This window comes from Puntigrus tetrazona, chromosome 13, assembly GCF_018831695.1.
Source record: "Puntigrus tetrazona isolate hp1 chromosome 13, ASM1883169v1, whole genome shotgun sequence".
NCBI lineage: Eukaryota > Metazoa > Chordata > Actinopteri > Cypriniformes > Cyprinidae > Puntigrus > Puntigrus tetrazona.
The window spans coordinates 23,169,869-23,183,857 of NC_056711.1; the positions used below are offsets into that span (position 1 = coordinate 23,169,869).

Consider the following 13,989-nt stretch of genomic DNA (forward strand, 5'->3'; position numbering starts at 1 on the left):
AAAAAAAACACAACAGCAATTAAACAATATTAATATTTAACTGCGTAGTGCGATCTTTGTAAGTACAGTGACGCACTTACTATGCGCCATTTCCAGCGACGCCACGTGAGGGTGAAATAGCGAATCGCGGTCCTCTTCCACACCAGAGCAGCGAAGATGGCGCAGGACGGCGCGGTGCCCAGCGATCTCTACCAGCATGTGTACTCGTTTCTCGTGGACAATAAGTTCGCCAAAGCCGCGAAAGAGTTTTTAAAGCAGGCTAAAGTGGTAAGAGCCGTTTACGCGTGTGTTACGACCCGTCGCGTACGCGCGAGCAGCAGTGTTGTAACGTGTCTGTCGGCGCGCGGATTTCTGCACGCGCGTGGGTCTCACGCAGTTTGTGTGGAACACGTGTTTGTGAGCTGATGTATAGGACGTGTTTAAATTTTTTATTTCTGCCGGCGCTTGTATCAGTTTGACCGGTGTCATTACGGCTTATGTTTTTCTTACATATTTAATGTTTTTATTTTTCAGTACACATTTAATTATTCATCTCGATTCTTGAGGCTTTTTTTAAGCAGCGCGGGTGCTGTCTGATGTCTTTATATTAAGTATAATGAAATTATACAGCTTAACAGTTGACAGACAGGGAACTAGAAAGTTAGAACAAAGGCTAATGAGTCTCAAATTAAACAAGAAATAGCCTAAGTTACGTAATGAATCACACACGTGTTATGTAGTCCAATACAAATTGTACTTTGTATAACCGCATTAAATCAATAGGTCATGTAAGTTCTACGATATTTAAACTATATACCTACAATTGTGTCTGTTTCATTTCATTAGAAACCTCAAGACCAAAATGAGGATAGTCTCGTGGACATCTTCAGTTTCTGGGTGAAGTATGTAAAAGCTGTGTCTTATAATCGTTTGAATGGCAATGACTGGTCATTCGTTCTTCATCACGTACCGCAAGTCACTTACTGCTGTCTTGTGACTACTATTATTTGTCTGCTCAAGGTCTCCAGAAACTAAAAAGCGCAAAGCGGTCACCACCGGCCCTGCAGCAGTCAACGGCCCATCAGCCAAGAAAGCGAAGAAAGATGCAGAGAGTTCAAGTAGTGAGGAGTCCAGCAGCGAAGAGGAAGCTGCAGCACCTGCCAAGAAAGCCGTAAAAGGTACATGGCTTTATAATCAGTATTTAAAATGTACGATTACACTCTAACAAGGACACTTTAATCAGGTATTACTATTTAAATATGATTTATTAAAATACGTTTTAAAATGAAGTTTGTTTCTGCCATGGCACAACTGAATTTTAGTTACGTAAACCCTTGAGAAATAATTTTACGTACTTGCATATTAAATGTACAGTTTTCTATAACTGAATTTTGGCCAACAGTGTATGTTTAAAAACTGTGAGAAGTATTTAAATTTAATATCATAGGGTCCTAGAAATTAAATCTCAATCACGGGATCCACTCAAAAACAGAATTCAGTTTGACTCGGAACGTCACGGAAGTCTTGGTTTTGTTTGTTTTTAAATGGACTAATCAAAAGTGGGTCATTACACTTAAATCACGATATGGACTAGTATCTGTAAATACTAAGCCGCAAAATTTGATTTAAATATGAATCTTGCATGTCTTTGTTAATGGATGGCATAGGCGCAGAGTTTGTTTACTACACGTGCATTAATAAAATGTAACTTTTTTTTTTTTTTTTTTTTTTTTTTTTTTTTAAGGAATAATAACACAACACTTGTTCCGTTATTTTAATAGTAAATCCTAGGGGTGCCCATTTAAGTTAAACGTGGTAATTTTATATCAAAATGTATTTTTTATGATTTTAATTAGGACATGCTTTTTGATTTAGAATTGAATGTAACTATGAAAAAGTCAAAGAAAATGCAGAAAAAAAAACTAATTTGGGGAAAAAATTAAAACCGATTTCATAGAGCGTGTTTAACTGAATATTATGCATTGAACATCGAAAGCTCCTGCTCCAAAGAAGCCAGTAAGTGTAGCCGCTAAAAAGAGAAGCAGCTCTGAAGACTCCAGCGACTCGGAGGATGAAGCTCCAGCTAAACCGGCGGCAAAGGTCTGAAAGCTGCATGCTGTTTACATGAGCTATGTGTGGTGTGGCTGCTAGGATGCCTCTTACTGAACCTGGATCTTGTTGATTTGTTGTACAGAAGCCTGTAGCTTTGAAACCTGCTGTTCAGCCTGCAGCTCCAGCCAGGAAGAAAGACACTAGTTCCAGCAGCGAGGAATCAGACTCTGACGAGGAGCCGGCCAAAACCCCAGCCGCAGGTGAGCTGAAGCAGTCACATCTGTCTTACAATACTATACCAGTATCACGATGCCATGCAGTATTGTTAATTTAAAATTCAATTGTACAAAATGAATCCAAGTTCATAAACGGACGTAAATTAGCAAGATTTTTAATTAAGATTATTATTATTTTTTTTAATACTTCATTCATGTGCATGACTGACAATTAAACATTTTGTACATTTAGACCGTATTTATATGAATAATGTTGCATTATGAGAGTCATGTTTTAAATACAGATATGTTGGGAAATAATTTAATATAACTTTTTGAATAATTTTAAGAAACTTAAAAGCAGGAAGTGCCATAATATTCACACAATAGATACATAAAGCATATTTTAGCAAAGAGTCAGTCAAACGAATCAGCTGAATGGCTCGGTGAATCAGCGATTCGCAAACAGATTCAAACACCGAAACGGCACGAAAACAGCATTCTTGATTTTTCTTGTCATTGAACTGTCAGGAGCATTTTTGCTTGCATATCTTAAAAAATATCTATGTTAGTAGCATGTATATTTAAACATTAATTTATAATGTTTTTATTTCTATGTATGTGGATAGTATGTACATTGGGACGCTGGGCATGTTTTATGGCCCAGGTTCACTTCTCTTTACTCATTCCGCTCCATCTCACAGAGCTTTTAATACTCATCCACTGATGAGCAGTTCAATACATGCACAGTACAACTGTTGCCAACTTGTCTATTCTGCCATTTTTCGCTGTTGTACATAACACCATCTGTGTGGTCTCAAAAAATGCATGCGGGGAGTGACCTTATGCAAACTTGTGAGGACTTGAATAGCTGAAGTATACTACCGTACGGACGATACTGCCGTTAAAAAAATAAAAATACCACAGGTATTTTTATGCTTTAGTATCATGACACTACCAAAGTACACCGGTGCTACTTCAGTATAATTGCTCAAAGTAAGTTTAAATGTGTTAAGTGGTGATCTGTTGTCTTCAGGAGCGAAGGCCAAGTCTGTGGCAGGAAAGCCTAAACCGGCATCCACTCCAGTGTCTGCAGCTCAGAAGAAGCAGGACAGCAGCAGCAGCGAGGACAGCTCTAGTGATTCTGAGGAAGAGGCTCCAGCTAAGGTATTTATTACATTTGAAGACAATCATTCTTCAGATATCCAACCGGAATAGAACCTTTTTTTTTTTTTTTCAAAAAGAAAAATTAATTTGTTTGCCTAATTAGAATTCACAATTTAATACTGGTTTCTCTTATTTGATCACAGACAGCAGTGAAAGCAGCAGTCCCGGTGAAGACCCCTCCAGCTAAACCCACAGCCCCTGCAGAATCCAGCAGTGAGGAGTCATCCTCAGATGAGGACGATGCACCACCTACTAAGAAAACCAAGATTGGTATTGCTGTTTTTTTATCTATTGGTCATTCTTGAAGGTACATAAAGAATTGGGATTTGCTGGCATGTCTCAGTGTTCCCAAATAACCAAAATATAGAGACTATATTTTGGACTTTTTACTGATTACGGGTTCGGCATTAAGCTTTATTCACCAGATCATGTTACCTCAACAATTAAAATGCCTTTTTTATGCTCAAGTTCTTAGCATGCCTCATTTGAATATGTTTTGAACATTTTAAAATTTACGAAAACACAAGTGGCAAACATGAAATTAAAGTATCTCAATTTACAGGACAATTCAGTGCTGTGCCACCTCCTAAATCGCTGACTGCTGCAGCTAAAGCCCCTGGTAAGTGTTTGAAGTGTCCTGCATGAGTTACTAAAGCAAGAGATGCTGTGCATTAGTGTGTGTGGGTTGTTTTTTTTTTTTTGTTTTTTTTTTTTTGTTAAGAGGTATTACAATGGTTGCGATGTTGGTCATACTGGATGCAAATTCACTAAAGTAATATTCATCGAAGTTTTGATTTAATATACACGTATCAATCAGCTGTAAATTTATAACAAAAAATTAATCATTTTATGACTTCCTGTATCTACGCATAGTACATAATTTTTAGCTAAAATATGCTTTATGTATCTATTGTGTGAATATTATGGCACGGTTTAATTTGCATGTCTGGTCCCAGGGTAGATTTATCCTTAAGAAAACTATAGCTTAAATAGTAAACTGTAATTTATCCAAAAGGTAACATTTCAAAGTTAAGAGCCCTTTACAGTGCTTTGAATAATCAATCTTACAGTTACTAATATTCATTATGCATTTTATACAAGCTTGGAAACATTAGTTTTATATATGAACTATTGTTGTTGTTTTTTCTTGGAGAGAAACCTAATTTGATATTTGTCTTCAAGCTGCTCCGGTTAAGACTGCGACTCCCAAAGCTAGTGCTAAGAACGACTCATCCAGTTCCGACAGTTCAGGTAACGCCCTCTCTGCAAATTATCACCACAAAGTTGTTTTTGGAGACTCTTCTTTTTTCAGTTGCTGAAAGTGTGTAAACTTCTTGCTTTCTTCTCAGATTCAAGTTCAGAGGATGAAGCAAAGAAACCAGCTGCCAAAGCTGCTCCGGCTAAAGCAGCCCCAGCTAAGACGGCAGCTAAAAAGGTTGCTCCTGCTAAGAAAAAGGACTCAAGTTCAGATTCTTCAAGCTCAGACTCAGAGGACGAAGCAGCTAAAAAGCCAGCTGTTAAAGTCACACCGGCAAAAGCTGAATCTACACCTGCAAAAGGCGCTAAAGCAACACCTGCTAAAGTCACTCCGGCTGCAGACGAGTCTTCATCTTCGGGCTCAGAAGACTCTGACGATGAGGAGGCCAAGAAACCGGCAGCTAAAGTTGTCCCAGTTAAACCTGCGCCAGCCAAGAAAATGGAGGCTAAAGTCAAGCCTGCTGCAAAAGAATCATCATCATCATCATCTAGCTCTGAGTCCGAGGAAGACACACCAGCCGCAAAACCAACCCCAGCCAAAACTGCTCCTGCTAAAGCTGCTCCTCCAAAGACAACCCCTGCTAAGAAAGATTCCTCGAGTTCAGGTCAGTTGTCATCACATACATAAAGGTGCAAACATTAGCCTAATGAATCATTTACTTGCCGTGTCATTTGGTGTATGGAACACAAAGTCTACACTAACATACACACCTTTTAAACAGACTGAGAGACTATTTATGCTTTAAATCTGTTTGACAACCAGTGATGGTATTAACAGCATTATAAATGAACAGCGTTATTTTTTCCAGTATTGGGTAATCAAAAGAATTAGCGTTTCCCCCGTTACAATTCTGTTACCGACATACAATATAATTTAGGCCTATTATAGGCTAGTTCATCTTGATAAACTTTGTCACTGACGTTTTGACTCAAACACTCAAAGACAGCTACAGAGCTAGAGAGTCTTACATCAAGTGCAAAATTGACATGCTACATGTAAATAATATTCTTTGTTGTATTTTCCTGTCAAAATAATGGAGTTATTACTAATCCTAGTGTTTAAAATTTTTATTAGTTGAATTTGTAGTATCACAATTTCTTTTGATATTACAATTATTTAAATGACAAACAATCTTAAGCACCACCACCAGTTCTAAGTTCAGTCAACAAACATACATACATTCATGGTTATTTTTCTAATAACATTTTTTATCATAATGCTAATTAGCACAAGTTTAATGTTGTAAAAAATACTATGGCGATTCCATTGAGCGTTTATAATATTTACAATAATATATTCAATTTGTCAATTCAATTCAAAGTGTCTCTTAAATTATCCCACAGAAATATTAAAATAGTGTAGAATAGTGTACAATAAATAAATGTTTGTTATAAAGAATGTCCTTTTTCATTAATTTTAACAATTTATATTGGGGACATCCAAGGTGTTTGACACATTTGAATAGTTACTTTCTCTGGTAATTAGTTTTATAATGATGTAACTGTTACTGTTTGAGAAGTAACTATAACTAATTTTTTAAAGTAATGTGCTCAAAACTGATGACAAACTATTAATATCTTATCTTTAGCCATATAATGATTATAGCATGCTGAAACATTAATATAATAAACCATAAGAGAATGACGACATAGAGATGACATAGCAACTGCTCATAAGGTATTAAACTTCTTAAAAATAGATTCCAATAATTATACTGGAATATTAACTGGTACTTCTACTGTTAATTTACCGTATGTTAACTGAGGGCATCAAGTGCAGATGAAACTGCTTTTAAATGTGTGTGCGATTTTAATTTGATTGAGATTCACAATTTGTACTGTGGAGTGAACGTACTTGGCACACATTTTACAAGACTAGGTGTTTATCAGTTCTGCTCAGGATCTGCAAATAATTCTCGCTCATCCAGTCACTGTAAGAGAAATTGCTTTATTGGTACTGTTATGGAACCGGTTACAGCTAGCAAGCAGCTAACCATATAACCTTTTAGTGGCTCTGTAGAACATGTTATTTTGTGCTTTTTCCCAGTAAGGTTTTAGTACACGCCTAACCCAGTGTGGTATATATCTGGTCCACACAGAGCTCTTATTTGACATTTGTTTGTAGTTGCAAGTCTACAGTGTGCGTGTGAGACAATACTTTCTTCTGTTGTGTTTGCCTGCTTTTAAGTGTGTTATTGGCAGTGCTTAACTCTGCTTGCATGAACCTAGATTTTATTAGCTTGGATGTTTTATCGCACACAGATTCAGACAGCTCTGAGGATGAAGCACCTGCCAAAACGGCAGCCACGTCCAAGCCTTTGAGCACTCCTAAACCTGCAGCCAAGCCCGCTGAATCCAGCTCTGATTCGGACAGCTCTTCAGATGAAGAACCTCAAAAGAAACCTGCCAGCACGCCGGTATCCAAACCTGCTGCCCCAGCAAAGCCTGCACCTGCTGCAGCCAAACCATCCGGTAAACCAGCAGAAAGCAGCTCGGACTCGGACAGCTCTTCAGAAGATGAGGCACCACAAAAGAAAGCCGCCTCCACACCAGTATCTAAACCTGCTGCCCAAGCTAAACCAGCTCCTGCAGCCAAACCGACCGGTAAACCAGCGGAAAGCAGCTCAGACTCAGACAGTTCTTCAGAAGATGAGGAACCAAAAAAGAAAGCCGCCACCACACCGGTATCTAAACCTGCTGCCAAAGCTAAACCAGCTCCTGCAGCCAAACCGACTGGTAAACCAGCGGAAAGCAGCTCAGACTCAGACAGTTCTTCAGAAGATGAGGAACCAAAAAAGAAAGCCGCCACCACACCGGTATCTAAACCTGCTGCCCAAGCTAAACCAGCTCCTGCAGCCAAACCAACCAGTAAACAAGCGGAAAGCAGCTCAGACTCAGACAGCTCTTCAGAAGATGAGGAACCGCAAAAGAAAACCCCCGCCACACCCGTATCCAAACCAGGTACCCCAAAAGCTAAACCTGCAGCTAAACCTGCTGACTCTGAATCCGACAGCTCCGACTCCGAAGACGAGTCTCCAGCTGCAAAGAAAGCCAAACCAGCAGCGGCTGCTACTACTAAGAGCCCTGCCACCGCCTCCAAAGCACCGGCTCCAGCCAGTAAGAAAGCAGCTGAGTCCAGCAGCAGTGATTCGGACAGTTCCAGTGAAGACGAGAAGAAGGTAAAAACTACTGTGACGCCCAAAGCAGCAGCAGCTAAGCCGGCCGTGACGCCAGTTAGCTCGAAGAAAGCCGAGAGCAGTAGCTCTGAATCTGACAGTTCAGAGTCTGAGAGCGAGACTAAGAAGACTCCCGCCAAACCTGCAGTCACCAACGGAAAGGCTGCAACAAAGAAAACCCCCACCTCTGCAGCAAAGAAAGCAGAGTCTTCGTCCTCGAGTGACAGCAGTTCTGATGAAGAAGAGTCGCCTAAAACCCCAGCCGTGAAGACGCCACCTGCGACTAAAGCACAGGCTGCTAAGGCCAAAGCAGAGAGCAGCTCGTCTGAGGACTCTTCATCGGAGGAAGAGGAAACAACGGCCAAGACTCCTGCCACAACAAATGGTATTTGCAATTCTCAATATACCTGATAGGAACCAGTAACATAAAAACGCCTTGCTAAGCCTGTTCTTATTACTTTAAATGTGCAGGGCTCTAGAGTGCGACCTAATTTCTCAATGGTGCGACCAAAAAAAATGATCACACCGATGCAACCGGTTCTAATGGAGGGGAAAAAGGACCTCACTGTGGTTCAACATTATTGCACACGTTAGGCAAACTTTAAAAACACATGCACAGCCTGCGTACAGCAACACATGTCTAGCTCATTCATCCTCACTTATTTGAGTAGCTATATTTTAAAAGCTTTGCGGACGCGGCTGTGCGTGAGACTGAACAGAATGCAGAAGAGAGGTATACCCCGCGAAGTGATTGTGAGTAACTGTTGCTGTCATGAATGATCTTTCAGAACCAGAAGGTAATCTTCAGGTGTAGGTATTATTAATAGCAGGCCGCATGTTGCTGCTGGCCACATATTGAAGAGAGTGGCTTGACCCAGTTTTCCTGGCTAATTTTAGACTTGATGTTTTAAGCTTACATTTCAGCTCATTGAAGCACTTTAAGCACTAACACTTTTTAAGTTACCTTTCTTGTGGAATTGTTTCAAAAACTTCTGTTAAATGCAGTGCGGTAAAACTTTAGTGCACCTAACTTTTTGTGCTGGTGCATAACTTGCTGTGGTGTTCTGTAAATCAAGAATGCATTTAGTAGTGCATGTTCACATAGAAAAACAATTGAGGTGCCACTATGTTTTAAATTAAAGTCCTTTCTCACGCACCATTTACCGGACGGGTCAAATCAACACACTCAGATTAGCTTGGAACAGAGGCCATCATGCCTGGTTAGGGCACGGTGTCATGCCTCCGCATCAGTGTAATATTGTTGGTATTATCTTCTAAAGAGCTTTGCCTTCGGCACCATTGTAAACCACTTGCATTTGCTTTTTCGCCTTCTCTCCACTGATCACAGGCATAAAGAGCAAACAAAAAGGGAAAAAGGAAGAAGCAACACCCAAGAACACAAAAATCGCAACCTCCACACCTCAGACTTTTCCCAGAACCAAACAGAAGGTAAAGAGTTGATTTTGAGCATGCTTGTATTTATGTATTTAAATAAAAAAAATGTACAGTGCATATTCAAACACACCCAAGGGTCAAACTGGGAACCTGGACATGGGCTATTCTAGTTCCAGGCCAGACGTGACCTGGAAGTTACACTGTTTATATGCCAGTATTTGTTGATCCAGCGACTACTGCTTTTCATACAAGCGGCAGCGGTGCTTTACATCCTTTAAATGATGATATTCATTTTAGGCAAATTATCACTTAACTCACAATCTGTTCCAAACTCAAGACATTTGTTACATCGTCACTTGTTTCAAAAAATAAAGTTAGTGATTACTTTTTAGGCATAGCAATCCAAATTACTCAAGCCGTTTGATCCTTTGATCAGAATTGTCTCTTAAAGGGGTAGAGCGACATCACCCCCTGATTTGCATATGTAGTGTCATTAATGGTGAAAGCATTCTTAGGCTGGTCATAGCTTTTTAAATTCAGTTATGAAAAGATAATTTCCTCTTTGGTGCCTCCATTTATAACTTTTTCTTCAGATTTTTATTTGAAAATGTTTGTTTGGGTGCAATGAGCTTTTGCCTCTTCAAAAGTTATGAACTTTAGATGCTTTAGATGAGGCAAAAGCTCCTTATTCCACTCAGTGGAACCCAGTTCCCAGTGTAGAACGCTTCACACCACTCCGTTTGCTTATGCACTTGTGCTTAAAGGTATTTTCTGTCTTTCTGTTGTGACATGTAAAGGAAAGCAATGCTCCTTTCCGTAGAGTAAGAGACGAGGAGATTGATGTGGACCCTCGCTTTGCAGACAATTCATTCGACGCGAAGGTAAGACGATAAACGTGAATGCATATTAGGTCAGTGTTTATGTAATTAGTCTTTGCACGTATATTGCTTTAAATCATTTGATTCTTGTTTACTTCTAGATGGGAGCCAACGGTGACTGGGGCCAGCAGGCCAACAACATGCTTAAATTTACTAGGGGCAAATCTTTCCGGCATGAGAAGACCAAGAAGAAGCGTGGCAGTTACAGAGGCGGTGCAATCTCCACCTCAGTGAACTCCATTAAGTTTGAAAGTGACTGAGATCACAAACTAAGGAATCTCTGAACTTTCCATGTCTGTCCTGTGATGCTATATCAACTCCAGCAAGCACTGTTCTCTAGCAATCCCGTCTACCCTCTACTGCAGACATGGGCCGGGATTGACTGAAGAAAGCAGGAATAGAGGGGGTTGAGGTGTACCTGTTTTTTGTTTTTCTTTTTACTCGCTCGTTTTCATGCAGTTAAACACGGTGCTCACATGGTGGCGCCAATTCATTGCGTTTAGCCATTTTGATTAGCTTGTATGTAAAATATGGTTTTGGCTTCACTGTAAAATCTTAAAGCTGGCTTGACGAATTATGGACGGTTCTAACAGGTAATTGTTAATATACTAGAAGTGGAATTTTCTTTTTATTATCATTGTCAAAGAAATATCATTATGGTTTTGTTAACATTATGAGCCTATCCATGTATCTTGAGCCTGGTGACTTGTCTGATTTGAAGAAGCTATGTAGTTAATGACTCCGCCCACTTCTGTTTGACAGACACTGTAAGACCTCCCTTAAAATAACGAGTGAATCATCCTCATTCAGTTTTAGTTTTAATCTTTTATGGTTTCATATCTATGTTACGTGAGATTTTGTAATTTGATCTCCTTTATGATCAGTCTAATATAACTGTAATTAAAACTCGGACTGAAACGCAACTGTTTGTCTGTTTTTAATTAAATTTGCTCTGTCAAAAGCCCAACTGTGCCCCGTTCAATTTTGTATGAGGGTTGCCGAAAAGTTGTCTACCAATAAACAATTTTAATCCATGTTTATGAAATGTTACAAGTTAGTAACAAGTTCCTAGTCCACAGGCTTGCTCACTGAACTCTTATTTGAATAGACCTACCTGAAGTTATGAAGATCACAGCCATTGTCATTATAATTTTTTCATGTTAATTTGTATTGTTTTTTTCAAATGCATGGAAGTGTTGCGTTTCCTGCTGTTAGGTTATAGTATTCTCTCCAGGCAATAATTAATCACAATTAATGAAAAGTATCCAGATGTTCTTATATCTAGTGTTTTCTACTTTTCAATACAAAACATATTTCTTATGACAACGTAGTGGCTATGTTTATGGATTATGTCACTGGCTCCAAGTGACAAAGGTTTTGACAAAGTTTTGCTGATTATTTTGGCTTAACGTGCCCATATTGTGGGTTATGAAAGGGTATTTCGGTGTTTGGAGTACCGAACAGGTTGACATTCATGCAAGGTCAAAAACATGTGACTTGTCTTTATAATATACATTTATTTTAACCTTCGCCAAAGGATTATTTTTTCCAAACTAAAAGCAGCACCTAGTGGTGAAGAATGAATTAGCATTTTCATTTAGACCAACAAGTGGGCGGGCAATATGCTAATGTTTTTATTGACGTCAACGTGAAAAGGGATTCGTTTTAAAAATGTTTCAATAATTCAGAGTCGATTCTTTTGAGAGACAATAACTATATACACGGTGCACTTTCAGATTTAAAACGTTGCAATTTACAAAAACCCACAACGGGCCCTTTAGGACTTCAGACACATTTGCAGCATCGTGTATTAATTAAAAAGGAAGTTCAGAGTCAAACTCCAGATTCCTCCAGCCATTTTTGCTGTAAGTTTAATGAGTTTATTGTTTATCAGAGATCTGTGACAGATGGTGACTAGAAAAGTTTAATGTGATGATGAAAAAGGATCGTGGGTATGTCCTGACAGTGGCGCAGAAGGGGCTGTTAGTTATTCAGCAGTGAGCAAATGCTAATTCAGATGAATGTAATGCTGTGGATGTCTCGAACACTGCAGTAAAGAGAAATTTAATTATGTAATATTTAAAGCCACACACCTCACCTTCACCTCCAACTGTCTATTTGAATTAGGTTTCTTATTCGTTAAAAAATAAGCAGTCTACTGAAATGAGCTCTTTATCATTTCATTGGTCTGATTATAAACTGCTCAAAAAAATAAAGGGAACACTCAATGCAACTCCAAGTCAGTCACACTTCTGTGAAATCAAACTGCCCACTTAGGAAGCAACACTGATTGACAATCAATTTCACACGCCTTTGTGCAAAAGGAATAGACAACGGGTGGAAATTATAAGCAATTAGCAAGCACCCCTAATAAAAGGTGGTGACCACAGACCACTTCTCAGTTCCTATGCTTTCTGGCTGATCTTGTGGTCACTTTTGAGGGCTGGTGGTGCTTTCACTCCAGTCTCACTCCACAACCCATACAAGTGGGTCAGGTAGTGCAGCTCATCCAGGATGGCACATCAATGCGAGCTGTGACGAGAAGGTTTACTGTGTCTGTCAGCATAGTGTCCAGAGCATGGAGGCGCTACCAGGAGACAGGCCAGTATGTCAGGAGACGTGGAGGAGGCCGTAGGAGGGCAACAAGCCAGCAGCAGGGCCGCTACCTCTGCCTTTGTGTAAGGAGGAACAGGAGGAGCACTGCCAGAGCCCTTCAAAATTACCTCCAGTAGGCCACAAATGTGCATGTGTCTTCTCAAACGGTCAGAAACAGACTCCGTGAGGGTGGTATGAGGGCCTGACGTCCACAGGTGGGAGTTGTTCTTACAGCCCAACACCGTGCAGGACGTTTGGCATTTGCCAGCGAAAACCAAGATTGGAAAATTCGCCACTGGCGCACTGTGCTTTTCACAGACGAAAACAGGTTCACACTGAGCACATGTGACAGACGTGGAGAATGTTCTGCTGCCTGCAGTATTCTCCAGCATGATCCGTTTGGCAGTGGGTCAGTCATGGTGTGGGGTGGTCTTTCTTTGGATGGCTGCGCGGCTGGTTGGCTGTTTACAGAGCTCTGTGTCCAAGCACATTAATAGAGAGACGAAGGGAAGGAAAAGATGTGGTAGAGAGTGTACAAGCAATAGGGATAACCATACCCTGGATTGTGGAGGATTGTGAAACAAAACCCAATCAAAAATGTGTGGTTGATTCACAAAGAGTGGACTGCAGCTGGAGTCGGTGCTTCAAGAAACACTAGCACAGACGTATGAAAGACATTGGTTTCAGCTGTCACCTTCCTTGTGTCAAACCACTCTTTAACAACAGACAGCGTCAGAGGCGTCTCACCTGGGCTAAAGTCAAAAAGGACTGGACTGCTGCTCAGTGGTCCAAAGTTATGTTTTCTGATGAAAGTAAATTTTGCATTTCCTTTGGAAATCAGGGTCCCAGATTCTGGAGGAAGAGAGAAGAGGTACAGAATCCACGTTGCTTGAGGTCCAGTGTAAAGATTTCACAGTCAGTGATGGTTTGGGGAGTCATGTCATCTGCTGCTATTAGTCCATTGTTTTCTGAGGGCCAAGGTCAACGCAGCCGTATACTAGGAAGTTTTAGAGCACTTCATGCTTCCTGCTGCTGACCAACTTTATGGAGATGCAGATTTCATTTTCCAACAGGACTTGGCACCTGCACACAGTTACCAGTACCTGGTTTAAGGAAAATGGTATCCCTGTTCTTAATCGGCCAGCAAACTCGTCTGACCTTAACCCCATTGAAAATCTATGGGGTATTGTGAAGAGAAAGATGTGATACACCAGACCCAACAATGCAGAAGGCCACTATCAGAGCAGCCTTCACCTTTTTGTGATCATTTGAAGG

At 40.2% G+C, this 13,989-nt stretch overlaps 1 protein-coding gene across 3 annotated transcripts; it reads left to right on the forward strand.

The window, feature by feature from the left end:
• The first annotated feature begins 110 nt into the window (after positions 1-110).
• nolc1 (nucleolar and coiled-body phosphoprotein 1) lies at positions 111-11,083 on the forward strand. 3 transcript variants are annotated; one of them, XM_043254862.1, is made up of 14 exons: positions 111-267; positions 826-881; positions 1,000-1,157; positions 1,970-2,079; positions 2,174-2,291; positions 3,283-3,413; positions 3,557-3,683; positions 3,976-4,032; positions 4,596-4,664; positions 4,763-5,275; positions 6,933-8,231; positions 9,195-9,295; positions 10,039-10,122; positions 10,221-11,083. In XM_043254862.1, exons 1-14 carry the CDS (start codon positions 157-159, stop codon positions 10,377-10,379), a joined length of 3,093 nt encoding a protein of 1,030 aa, XP_043110797.1. In that variant the 5' UTR covers positions 111-156; the 3' UTR covers positions 10,380-11,083. The 3 variants fall into 3 exon arrangements, with proteins under 3 accessions (XP_043110797.1, XP_043110798.1, XP_043110799.1); XM_043254863.1 differs by having other exon boundaries at positions 1,976-2,079; XM_043254864.1 differs by having other exon boundaries at positions 10,062-10,122; positions 10,221-10,361.
• The last annotated feature ends 2,906 nt before the right edge of the window (positions 11,084-13,989 follow it).

Excerpts from the sequence above, each read along its gene's own strand:
- nolc1 (XM_043254862.1), top strand. The coding sequence starts at position 157 with ATGGCGCAGGACGGCGCGGTGCCCAGCGATCTCTACCAGCATGTGTAC. Across the intron at positions 4,033-4,595 it reads TGCTGCAGCTAAAGCCCCTG|CTGCTCCGGTTAAGACTGCG; the intron begins GTAAGTGTTTGA and ends TTTGTCTTCAAG. Across the intron at positions 4,665-4,762 it reads ATCCAGTTCCGACAGTTCAG|ATTCAAGTTCAGAGGATGAA; the intron begins GTAACGCCCTCT and ends CTTTCTTCTCAG.